Source organism: Parasteatoda tepidariorum, chromosome 4, assembly GCF_043381705.1.
Source record: "Parasteatoda tepidariorum isolate YZ-2023 chromosome 4, CAS_Ptep_4.0, whole genome shotgun sequence".
In the NCBI taxonomy this organism is placed as follows: domain Eukaryota; kingdom Metazoa; phylum Arthropoda; class Arachnida; order Araneae; family Theridiidae; genus Parasteatoda; species Parasteatoda tepidariorum.
In genome coordinates this window covers 95961774-95975555 of record NC_092207.1, presented here as the reverse complement: position 1 = coordinate 95975555, position 13782 = coordinate 95961774, and the positions used below count along the sequence as shown (strand labels likewise).

The 13782-nt window shown below is 27.7% G+C and overlaps 1 protein-coding gene across 1 annotated transcript in view; it reads right to left on the bottom strand.

The window, feature by feature from the left end:
* LOC122270688 (nose resistant to fluoxetine protein 6-like) overlaps positions 1-11562 on the bottom strand; it is a 36698-nt gene extending 25136 nt beyond the window's left edge. The window contains exons 1-5 of the mRNA XM_043049096.2: positions 11115-11562; positions 6751-6998; positions 4863-4977; positions 1229-1310; positions 429-529 (exon numbers count right to left, since the gene is read on the bottom strand). Of these exons, the coding sequence (XP_042905030.2) occupies positions 429-529; positions 1229-1310; positions 4863-4977; positions 6751-6998; positions 11115-11445 (877 nt within the window). The 5' untranslated portion in view covers positions 11446-11562. The remainder of the gene's footprint in view (positions 1-428; positions 530-1228; positions 1311-4862; positions 4978-6750; positions 6999-11114) is intronic.
* Between the last annotated feature and the right edge of the window lie 2220 nt (positions 11563-13782).

The window sequence follows — 13782 nt, the reverse complement described above, 5'->3', positions numbered from 1 at the left end:
ATCACACTTGCAAACATTACTCTCGCCTGTATCACTCTCGCAACACATTCACCACTCTCGCGAACATTATTCTCGCGTGTATCATTCTTGCAACACATGCTTTACTCTTGTAGACATTACTCTCGCGTGTATCACTCTCGCAACGCATGTATCACTCTTGCAAACATTACTCTCACATGTATCATTCTCGCAACATATTTGAATCCAGTTACATTTGAATCTAATTTCATTAGAATTTGAATTATTTAGAATCAAAATTGACAGATTTTGAACTCCAGTTACATTTAAATCAACAGGCAATACCGGCTATAAGATATGCATACTGGCTATTAAATACAAGGGCGAAATTTTTAACAAATTAAAATTTTAATCGAGACCTTATTGATAGGAAATTTAGAATTCAGGGAAATAATTTACTGTAAACTTACTATCATGGTCTTCATCTGTTGGTTTATTGTTTCCTGAATGTGACCACCAATCTAAAGATGTGCTTAAAGATGCTAGAAGAACCAGAAACAAAAAGATACAGCTGAAAAGGTTAACAAAAAATGTAGCATTTCCTAAAGTTATATACAGCTTTAATGAATCATAGTTATTGTGCAATAATAGCCAAAATTGAAATAATTTTTTTTTTTTTAATTTTTGATACATGATAATATAAAGATGAATTTTTGTACAAGAATAATATAAATGATGACAGTTCAATTATTTAATGTGTGGAATTTAAACGCATTTTAAATACTTGTTGATGAAAATACACAAACTGATTGGAATACAATAAATACCATCGTATCAAGCCACTTCTATCTGCAACTATCTACTTTCTGCTATCTACTACTGCTTATGCTAACTATCTACTTTCCCTAATTAGAAACTTTTTCTTATAAAACAGTTGTCACATTGCGAATGTCGTATTAAATTTCATGAAATCAAAAAGTATCCTATTTAAGTGCAAAGGGGAAGAAAAAAAATCAATGAACGATTACAACTGTATTTTTATAGAAAGAGTCATACATTTTCTTTTAAAAACTTGGCAACAAATATTAATATTTATTTAATTGAAAATCTGTTATTCATTTATTATAAGCTGTTATAGAATTCTCTAAAACAAGGAACACTGCTCTTTTTTTAAATAAATAATTTAATAACGATAATTGTTTATGACTTGGATGTAAGATTATAATATACCTGAATACATTAAGATAATTATAAAATCAGAAATTATTACATGATTAGTAGTTGATAGTTTTCGACTTCCACTTCGGTTTTGACATCGCATCTGTCCAAAGAGGCTGATCCAGGAAAAGGAACTAAAACAAAATGTTTCAATCATTAAGTTCAATCAAGAATTTTTAAAATTAGGCATTAAAAATTTTCGCTTCTCGTTTTTAAAAAGATAAGTACATTGATGCAAAATTAAATGAATACTAGTTCAATTAAATAACCATTAGCAATAATATGAAACGATTTCCAAACCACATAATAAATTAATATGAAGTTCATGACAAAAACGTTCGGTCTTAAATTCTTTTGGAATTTAAGACAAGTCTTATAGTGGTAAATTCCCGGTATTTTGAAGTATTGAAAGCTACAGTTACATAACGTTAAATAAAGAAACGGTTTTTTTTAATAAAAATACATTACGCTATTATGAGAAAGAAAAAAAATTAATAATTATACACATACTTCATAATTAATTAAAATTCACTTCCATTAAAATGTTATTGCAAAGCGAATATTTTTCTTCTCTTCTATTTGCCTTCATGTTGTAAGGTTTTATTGTACGTATAAGATTGTTTTAACCATGAATATTAAAAGAGAAAATTATTCGACACTAGCTTGTTGTCTCTAGCATGTTGTCATTAGCATATTGTCACTTTCACGTTTGACACTAGCATGCCTTGCAAAATATTCAGCAAAGATAATTTACCCCCAAGATTTCAATACAGTAACAACATTTGCTTTTACAAATTGAAATATAAAATGAATAAATATCTATGGTATATGAATAATATGAATAATATTATGATGGCGAGATATATTTGATAATATAAAATACTTCCTCAAATTCAATAATTTCACTGTAAAAAAAAATTTGTATTGCAGAAAATTTTTGGTATGAAGGTTGCGAGAAATTAACCGTATGCTACGGAAAAAACACGTTGGCAGAAATTTCCTGTAACAAAAGACTATAAAAAAATGTCACTACGCACCGGATATTTTATATAGGTCTGGGTATGCCTGAGAAATTTGGCATCAAGGTAGCTGTATTGTAGTTTGTATAGTAAAGCATATTTCGAAAATTTTGATTAAATGTTTAATTTATCCATTTTTGCGAGATTTTATGCAACTTTTTAAGCATCAAAAACCATCATATTTGTAAGAATCGTAGAAATTTTATTTTTTTCCCATCGTTTAGTTCAGACGTTAACAAAGAATCTCCTGTTCCTAAACAAGTTTTAAAAAAATGAGTATTTTCCTTTTTAAAAAATTTGCAAAGAATCTTCCACTCCTAATGAAGTTAACGAAATACGTTTCGTTTGGAAAAAAATTAGACAGAAGTTAATTAATCTTTTTATCCTAAAAGATGTGCATTTTGCTAATTATGGTTTCTCAAAAACGGAAACATATATATTTAATTATTTGAAGTAGTTTCGTATCAGCTACATTCTTAAAATGATGAGAAAAATAAAAATAAAGGTTTATAGTATCGCTAATCTTTAATTGGATTCTAAACGTCCGTTAAACTTACAAGAGTGTCTAAAATACATGGAAAAAGCACTTTGTAAAAACTTGCTGCTACTTGTTTGTTAGCTAATTTGTGTGTATTGTTTAAATTAAAGACTATAGCAACTATATTGTAATACACAGATACATGGTAACAAAAAAGTGTAGGGATCACTTTTGTGGCTATCTACCACTAAAGTTTTAAAACCTTTTTTCATATATAGCTTACTGATCTAAAGCTCTGCTATTAGACTTTCAATTGCAATACTATTTCATAAAATCACAAAAATGCCTTTGAAGAAATTTGACAAAAAGCTAATTGGTCAAGTACAAGCATTTTTAGAACTTCGATGGAGCCACAAAATTATAGAAACCCATTTTAAAAAGAAAGGTATTGCGATTTCACTCNATGCTCCAAATTTATCATCAAAATTTGTTATTTAATTAATCTTTCATTTTTCTTTAATTATCTTAAACTTTATCGACTGGATACATCTATCAAATTTTACAACCCATTCTCTGTATGTAATATATCTTAATCATTTAATTTACTACGGTATATTTTTTAAATTAAGACTTACTTTAAATTATCGGCACATATCACAAGTTAAATTTATAATTAAATTTAATTTTTTTCACTGGTACACATAACATTGTTTTAACTAAGAAAATTAAAAGAGAAATTTATTCGACACTAGCTTGTTGTCATAAGCATGTTGACATTAGCATATTGTCACTTGCACGTTTGACACTAGCATGCCTTGCAAAATATTCATCAAAGATAATTTACCCCCAAGATTTCAATACAGTAACAACATTTGCTTTTACAAATTAAAAAATAAAATGAATGTCTATGGTATATGAATAACATGAAAAATAATATGATGGCGAGATATATTTGATAATATAAAATACTTCCTCAAATTTAATGATTACACTGTAAAAAAAAAATTGTTGTATTGCAGAAAATTTTTGGTATGAAAGTTGCGAGAAATTTTCCGTATGGTACGGAAAAAAACACGTTGACAGAAATTTCCTGTAACAAAAGACTATAAAAAAACATCACTACGCACCGAATATTTTCTATAGGTCTGGTATGACTGAGAAATTTGGCATCAGGGTAGCTGCATAGTAGCTTATATAGAAATAAAATATTATAGAAATAAAAAAATATAAAATTTGGATTAAATGTTTAATTTATCCATTTTTGTGAGATTTTTTGCAACTTTTTACGCATCAAAAAACCATCATATTTGTAAGAATCGTAGAAATTTTGCTTTTTTCCCATCGTTTAGCTCAGACGTTAACAAAGAATCTCCTGTTCATAAACAAGTTTTAAAAAAATTTTAAAAAATGAGTATTTTCCTTTTTAAAAAATTTGCTAAGAATCTTCCCCTCCTAATAAAGTTAACGAAATACGTTTAGTTTGGAAAAAAATAAATAGAAGTTAATTAATCTTTTTATCCTAAAAGAAGTACATTTTGCTGATTGCGGTTTCTCAAAAAACAGAAACATATATATTTAATTATTTGAAGTATTTTCGTATCAGCTACATTCTTAAAATGATGAGGAAAAGGAAAACAAAGGTTTATAGTATCGGTAATCGTTAATTGTATTCTAAACGTCCGTTAAACTGACAAAAGTGCCTAAAATACATCGAAAAAGTACTTTGTTAAAACTTGCTGGTACTTGTTTGTTAGCTAATTTGTGTGTATTGTTTGAATTAAAGACTATAACAACTATATTGTAATACACAGATGAAATTGCGAAAAGCAATTTATTACGCTTCACTTTTGTTTAGCTAAATTTTTTTTAAACTTACAATTTTTACTTAATTTAAAATTTCTTTAATTATCATCTAGTATTGTAGTCTTACATTTTAAAAAATTGCTTGTGTTTCTGTACGTATTGCATTATTTAATAACTTGTGTATAGGAGAGAGGGATTTGTAGAATTTTCTTTTTAAATATGTATTTTTTATAAAGAATGTTGCTTTTGATTATGCTTGCGGTATTGTAAGAGAACTATTTATTTGGTACAACTATCAAAGAGAAGAGAAAATGGAATCCCCTTCTTTTGAGGCATTGTCTTTTCTAGTAAAAGTTGACTAATAGTTTTCATGAAACATTACTTACCAAGTCCAGCTAAGAAATTGATATCGTGGTTCGAACATGTAGAAGGAAAACATAAGCCAGTAAAATGTGTCAAATAAGGTAGGTCTATGCGAATGTAAGGAACAAATTGTATTACCTAGACAAGAATTATAACATTTTTTAATTGGTAATTTTGATCATAATTTTTTTTTCTCAGTACACAAGCATAATAAAAATTTAAAAGTACATATTTGAAAGAACTAGATAGATTAAATGAAGAAAGAATAAGATACCCTTTTATTCGCGAAGTAACTAGAAATAAGTATTTTTATAATTAATTCAATTACTACTTCATTTTATGAATAAAAGAGGAAATAGGAAAACTTATTTTAAAAAAAAAAAATAAATCTTAGTCTCAATTGATTAATTCTAATAATTACAAAAATATATTAAAACTTCATTTTATGCATCTGTTATTCATTTTATGCAATTTTGTTTGTAAGAATATATATCAGTCTAATTTTAACCTTTTTGGAAATTGAAAGAATATATTCTGAAACATATGTTTTAAACTTTGCTGTTTTAAATAATTGGATACTCAATCTCGTAGAATTTACAAAAACCTATAAAATTACGCCTTTAATCATTAGATTAAATTTTCAAAAAATAAATAAATTAAAATCAAAATTTAACAAATGTTATACCGCTAAAACAGGACTATGAGAATTAAAACTTAATTACTCGCTGTGTGAAACTAAAAATATTATCACTTTATAATCAGGATGCAAAACACTTTGCCCATTTTCACTTTATCTAACTAATAATTTTAATCCCAATTTCTTATATATTAAGAAGACTTTTTTTTACATAAACATGCATATTTTTATATTTCAAAATACTGACTTTTAACTGAAAATTGGATTAGATAATGCAATTTAACCCTACATTATAGCATTGTAGAAACCTACTTATTTTAGTATCAATGAAAATATTATAACTGTGCATTAAAAGTGATCATTACATTCTTTTAGCAGAAAGTAGTTTTCTAACTATAGATTGACTCATTTCGAACCCGTTTTAAATTTGCGTGCATTCTTTTGAATTGAATTTGAAGTTTTATTAAAAAAATACATAATTTACTTACAAATCTTCTGAGGATCATTTTAAAAGTATTCTACAATTTAAAAAAAAAACAACTAAAACGTTATGCTGTAATTTTTTCCTACGCCCTAGACTTTAATATTGGATTTATTATTATTCAATTAATTAATTAATTTTCAATTTGCATCAAATATCTATACTTCTATTTATTTTTCATACCTTTTTTTTCAAATTTTTCCATTTCTTGAACTTAAATTAAAATAAAGTTCAATGGAAAAAAATAAACTTAACATTTTCATGTGCATTCTAATTGAAAAGCAGTCATTTTTTTACTATTGCTAAAAAAAAATAACGAAATTTTATCAAATGAAAAAAGAAATTCCTAATTTTTTGAAATTGCCGTACCCTGATCCTTTTCGAAGGTATATATGCCGAAGAACGAATGAAGTTATTATAATGAAGTTATAAACATTTTATGGTCAGAGTTCCAAGACATTCAATTTGCAATCATTTTGAGAAATCAGTTATATACTTTTTAACAAAAAATACTCTTCCTTTTTTTCTGGGTGTTTTTTTTACAAAAAAAAAATTCATCTTATTTTAAACTCTATTCTTAAGCTTCAAAATAAAGCTTGCCGTAATGCTTTAAAAAGTCCGATTTTTTTAAAACTAAGAATCTTATTGTTTTAAAACAAAGACCCAATTGTATGAATTGAAAATATCTAAATCAAATACCTTAAATATAAAAAAGAAATCTCCAACTTTCTCTCGATTGTAAATGCAGTTATTATCAAAGAAATGTTATTGTATAATAAAAACAATTATTTACTTCCTTTAGTTTTCGAAGGTCAGAGGCGTTTTTTAATCCGTGTTGATATTCCTCTGCTGTCTCAACCACAGTTTTCCGTAGTTGAATTTTTATTCGGCAATATTTTCCTCGAAACATTTCTTGTGATGGGTCCGAAGTTTCTTCCCCTTTACTCGAGATTGACAGGTCCAAGCATTCGTCATAATTCCCCATCGTATACGATGTCCCCATCAATATTCCAGGAGTAGTTTTCCCCAAACTGTCGATCACTAGTTTAGGTTAAAAACAAATAGAGAAGGAAACGTTATGAGGAGAATGTTTTCATTAATTGTTTTCAAAATTCAAGGATGAATATTCAAATAATATTAATTATGCAGAATTTTCTTTGTTTGTGGATCTTAGTTGAGGAATTGTGTTACTATAACAATGACAATCATAATGAGAATTATCGCTCTAACCAAAGATCATGATTGTTTCCCTCATAAAAAATGGAAAAAAGAACATTTATGCAAATTTTTCAATAAATATCTGTTAGAAAATAAATTATGAAAATACTGGGTGGAGCAAATAAAAGTGGCCGGGAGAACAGAGTTTCAGATACAAAGTAACAAAGGAAATATTTCGCTAATCTGCTTACAGCAGATGCTTAAAATGACCATTATTCATCTCTTGACACTTTTGGATCCTTGTCAGCCAGTTGCGGAGGAAGCTGTGGTTCGGGAATAACTTCAATCCGATCAAAACTGCTCTGCTGCAGTCCTTGAATGAGGATTGTTGGCGATATACTTTAGATTTGAGAGTTCATTGGCAGAATCAATGTGATATGCCGGTCTCTTGCGACAAGTGTCTGGTCTGGTTGATTTGTAAGAACTCTGGAGCATCTGGTTAAGTGCATCCACAATTTCTGGAATTCAAACACGTTCGGGAAAGTTTTCTATCTTGTTCAAAACAGATTCTGTCTGGCGCCATTTTGTGACTAATTATTGCATGGTACTTTTTACCGACACTTTGACACCATTAAATTCATGAGCAAACAACTAACCACGCACTTTCCACGAATTTGTTTTAACGTAACTTTTCAGAACGAACACCCTCTGCTGCACTCTGTGAGTATGATCTTCGCCTGTGTACTGATCAAGTCACACTGACACAGCCAGTACTAAGACCTGAATCGATTGCGTAGTCTAAATACACATGGCGTGGTAACAGGTATACGTTGGCGTTCAATTATATATCCTTTCCTCTGAGCCACTTTTATTTGCGCTACCCGGTATAAGCCCACTTTTAATTCATTGAATTCGTGTGTTTCACAGTTGATAACTCCAACTCAGTTTTTAATTTATTTTTTTAAATTTTTAAACGTAATGAAATGTACTGAAAAAAAGAAAAACTGTCATGTACCAATAGAAAAATAACTATATTTTGACTAATTGTAATAGATAAAAGAGAATACTGATATATTTTTTTGAATAAAATATATTTTTCAATATGATTTTCAGTCATTTTAGCTAAAAGAAAACAATAAAATTATAAAATTTGATGCCAACATTGAAATATTACATTTAAAAAAAATTATAGCTCTACAAAATATAAAACGATAATTGCTGCCTTACCATTTCTTGTATTCTCAACTGATTCGAAAATCGCATAATATGGCCATTTATAAAGAAAGAAGATATTAATATCTTTGCAATCAGCAAAAAATCAATAAAAGTTATAAATGTATATGCATCTAAATTATTCATTTATTTCTTAGATAATGAGTATTTACTAGCAAATTATTCATTTGTTTTTTTATTTAATCCTATTGAAGTATAATTATTTTATTTCTCACGTTCTGGATGGTATTTTCCTGTAATATTTACTTATCATCGATTTTTGATAGAGCATTTTAACTTTTGATCAATTAATTGCGTTTTTTATTTGCTCAATAAAAATTAAAGGTAGTGCTGCATTATTACAGTATGAAATAACCCTACGATATTATCCTATAACGCAACCTTTTGTAATTAATGTGCAGTTAACATTTTATTTTTAATTAGCGTTTTGCAATTATTACAGTTACATTAAGAAATGCATGTTATATGATAAATATGTTACCGGTCAGAATATGCAATTACATTAATGCATATAAAATAACTATTTAAATTTGTTATTCGAAGACTTCATCGTTAATTTTTATTACGTTTCGTAAGACATAGAAATAAGACGTAACTTATAAATTTTTAGTGTAAAGCTTTGAGTTAAAATTCAATTACAATTCAATTTCTTTTATATTCTGGTTTTACTATAGAAAGCGATGGCTTTGGTATTCGTAAGTGAACCTATGTTATTTATCGACTTTAGAATACGAACTGCGCGAATCTCAGTTTTTCTCTTCTGCTGTCTGGGAGTCTATAATTCTTTTATATTTAGTTGAACCTTGATTATACATGGAATTAGCTAGAAAGGGCACAGCAGATAACAAAAATTAACGTTTCATTGATGGTCAAATAAAATGAAGTAAGGTGTAAATACTAAAAAGAATTTCGGAATGCACATGCAATTGAAATCTTCGTTCTACGTCTTAATCACTAAAACAACGAATAGTTTAAAAAAATCTATGCATACTACATAAAAAGTTCATAAAAGTTCATACATAAAAGTGTTCACTAAACTTTAATAAAAATATACAATTATCGATCAAGTGCGATATAAATTCTAATCTCTTCTCGGAACTCGCCGATAATCGAGACTTTTATGAGTTGTACTCTTTAAAATATTTTATCTTGATGATAAATTTTAGACTGAATTTTGAATTATGTTCAGTCCTTTTCTCTATTATTTCGTTCGAATTTCACTTTTAATGCCGTCGTTATTCTTCTTTGTGCTTTTAATGCAAGTTGCCAATTCAAGCAAGCCTGTTTGGTGAAACCAAGTGAATTTAAGGCAGAGGGTGCGTTTCTTGTTCTTCAGTGGCGCCATCTTTGACGAAGAATACGACTTCAGCCAGACACTTCACAACCTGTTTATAGGGTGGATCCATTCCTACATCCACACATCATGATTTTGGCTTGAACCAGAGAACAATCAATCTCCAATCTAGTCCCCCCAGCGGTATGATTTGTTATGGGAACAGGGAAGACATTGTGACACGACACATTTAACGCGCACCAGTAATCATTTACTACATTGGGTGTCTTCGGCGGGCAGAGATCGAACTCACAAACCTCTTGAACATGGTCTCAACGCCAACTAACCAGGCTATCCCGGCCTGTAATATTCTTAAAAAATATGAAAAATATGATTGTATTGCTTAAAATGAGAAGAATATTTTGTATATAATGTCTTTGTAGGCATTTTTAATCACTTTAAAGTTAGATTATTATTTTCTTTTTACTTCCTTTTCTTTTATTACACATTTTTTAACTATATTAGTTAACTGTTATAATGGTAAAAAGTTTTATTGTTGTTTTATTTATTTTAGACTGTCATTTTTGGTTCTACAAAAAAGAGATTACTTCGCTTACTTTTAAAAAAGCATCAAAATTCAGTGGGCTCGTATTTCGAACCTATGGCTATTTCTGTCACAGGTCGTGAAGTTCTTTTGCAATAATTTTGCTAAAGTCTTATTCTTATTTTCTATTTTGTTTCTTAATGTAAGATTTAATTACATTATAATGATGGAAGCATTTATATAAACAATAAATTTTACTTTCTTAATTTTCGTTCATATTTTTAGTAATATTTACGGTTAACTTGTTGTCTTTCTTTCGTTTGCTATGTATTAATGATCTTTTCATTGCATTATTTTTATGCTAAAGAAAATACATCGAGATTTCAGTAATTTGTCTGTTTGCTACTTAATTTACATAAATTATTTTTTCGAACTTTTTTTCTTAAAATATAATAGTACATATGAATAACACAAAAGAATATTGAAAGATATTTTACTAATTAAGATTGCATCCAAATTCATTTACTCAGTAAACTAAAATACGTCACAGTTTAGAATATATTTTTTTCAAATTATAATAATAGTAATAATAATTTTTTATTTATCACACCCAAAAGGTACTTGCATGAAAATATCGAAGCACCTAATTTTATATAATCAAATTAAACAAGGAAAACGCATTAATACTATAACTTGAAGCAAATAAAGAAAAATCTAGAAAAAAAAATCTAGATTATTACTGCCAAGGTGTATCCTCATAAAGGGAGCTAAGAAATTAACATTATGCATAAATATAAACTAAATATAGTATAAATTAAATTAAAAGCAAATATAAATTAAATTAAATTAATCACAAATTTAAATTAAATTAAGCACAAATATAAATTAAATTTACTTCATTACAAATTTACTATAAGTATCAAAAAGAAATTTTGAAACTAATACTTACTTTTTATAGTCCATCCTTTCAAACGACGAACATTTCCGAATATTTTCATCATTCCTGCAATGCATTTTGGTGAGAGTTCAGCTGCTCCAGATCCACCGACTACTTTTGGCAATAACTGTTTGAGAAGGCTATTAACAAAATCCAAAATTTCCTTCTCAGCTTCTTGGAAAGTCTGTTCTGGAATTTCTGTTGTCTCTTCAACAATCCCTTCATCATAACCTAAAGTAATATTCTCAGAATTAACAATAACCGTTACATTATCTGATAAAGAACAGTTACCGATAGATATCACAGCTACTAAAAGTAAACATAATGCGTTCCTTAAATACATAATTTCTCCGCCACCTTTTGCTAACGAACGGCCAACTAACTCACACAAAATATTCACCGAAAATTAACTTTCAGGAAAATTTTGACATTTCTTCTTAAACGTAGCTTTAAAAAAATGATTTGTTTTTGTTGAAACCTTGAGAAAAGTTTCCTTTAAAAAATTGAGACAATAATTTTGTCTTGATATGTCAGTGGTGATATCACATGAAAGATCGGTTTGAATTGACTTCGTATAATACATCTAAGTTGTGTTGTCACCTGCGAAATGTGAATGAGCAACTTGCTCACGTTTTTTGAAACAGGTCTCAGTCATATGTGGTTAAGGTAATTAAAAATGCAACCTTTATATTCCTTTAGTATGCCTTATCAGAGCATAATTTTACGTTAGGATTTATTCCGTTGTAGAAATGAACAACACCTTTTAAATGTACCCTGCAATAATAAAAGTGCAACAAAACTGAATTTTCAAGTTATTTATGTATAGATAACGTTCAGGGTGTCATAAAAAAAGATGCTTTTCATCGAAACTTGTCCAAAAAGGTTAAAAATATAGTCCTAAAAATATTTCTTAGACTGCTTTATTTGAAACTATTTTAGCTTGATTAGTTTTATTTATAACAATTAAGTATAATAAAATTAACTAAAAGTATAATTAAATATAAAAATATTTATTTAAATTCTCAGACCTTTCGAAAATTTGCATGAGAATCAGGCACGCAACGTTCGTTTTTCAATGCTGAATAAAAGTAAAGCGATATTTTTTATTTTATTACTTTACCTGTGTTTTATACAATAACGGAATTTATTGCTGCTGTTATATGTAGTCATTATTTATTTCTAAAGAATAACAGTTAACTGAACTAAAATCGACAATCACTACATACATCGCAATACTGCAGCCACACTGTAAAAAAAATATTTCTCAAAATTAAGTGAAAATGTGCCAAAAAAAAATGGAACAAATATAGTTGAAATTGAAAACCCCAGTATTTAAAATACAAACAACATACATAATTTTTGAGCAAATTACATAGTGTGTTGCTGAGGAAGAAATGAGTTAGAGTAACGCTTGTGTGCTGCTGGATGGATTTGAATAGAAGAAAGCAAGTACTAGTAAGAAATATTTGCTTTTTTAATAATGTATTAACAGTGTGTTATGGATATAAATAAGTAATAATAATAAAGAAAGAACTAATTATAGTAATTAAATAGTGAAAATAAATAAATAGTAAAGTAGTTTTCGTTAAAACATGATTTTTTTGTCTATGTCTATGCTCGTGTGACGAACAAAGGTGTGTATATGCCCGGGGCTTGAAAAAATGACAAGAAAGTTAATAACAAAAATTTGATCAAAATAGATTAAACTCACATTTTGAATTCAATTTTTCGTATAAATTATTTGAAAATAATTCTGTCGTATAAAATGTATTAGTTCCACAATATTTTCAAAATTTTTTAATTAAATGTAAGAAATATTTAGATTTCAATGACCATAGACTTAATTGCTACAATTGTTCTAAAACACATTTTGTTATCTGTAAAATATTTCCTTGGGCAAGTTATCTTATTGCTTAAAATGTGATTTCATAAGTTATGTAATAATAATACATTTAGTTTGTCTTTAATAGTCTATTGAGGCACTCCATGATCTGGTTGTTGGAAGCCTATGCTTCTTTTTTCGTGCACAGGATGCCGTAGAAGATAACCACTGCATACCTTTATTTGTTTCAAAATGATGTATTTATTTTATTCAAAACTTAGAGATAAAAAGAAGTGAAAAAAAAGCTTCATAATTTTATTTTATTTGCTTGTTTTAATGGTATAAAATTCATTAAAAATAAATAGAATTCTGTTAATATTTTCATACTACTTCATACAAAAAAGAGAAAAGTTAATTAAAAGAAAATCAACAAATATGAGAGCATTAAATAGAATATAGACTTTTATTGGCCGAACTCTTGAAGAAATTCCTATGACTTTAAAAAATAAATATTGCTATTAATGACACGCATTAAATTTTTAAGAATTGGTGCTGCCATCTCTTAGATACATTATTAGTTATTTCCAAAATAATACACTTTAAACGTGCCCAGATCCAACACTGTTTATTCGAATGCATGCCATAAACAACAAAGCATCAATTTGATCCTGCATAAATAGTAAAAAATAATATTATATAGAAAACATCAAAACATAAGATGATTTTTATTAATTTATTTTTTTATATTTTTATATTTCATTTTATATCTTTCCTTTGGGAAAATAGAAGGTCGTGTTTATTAAAAACCACTTAGACAAATTTAAAAATGAGTACAGAAAGCTTCCAAGCTAAGAACTG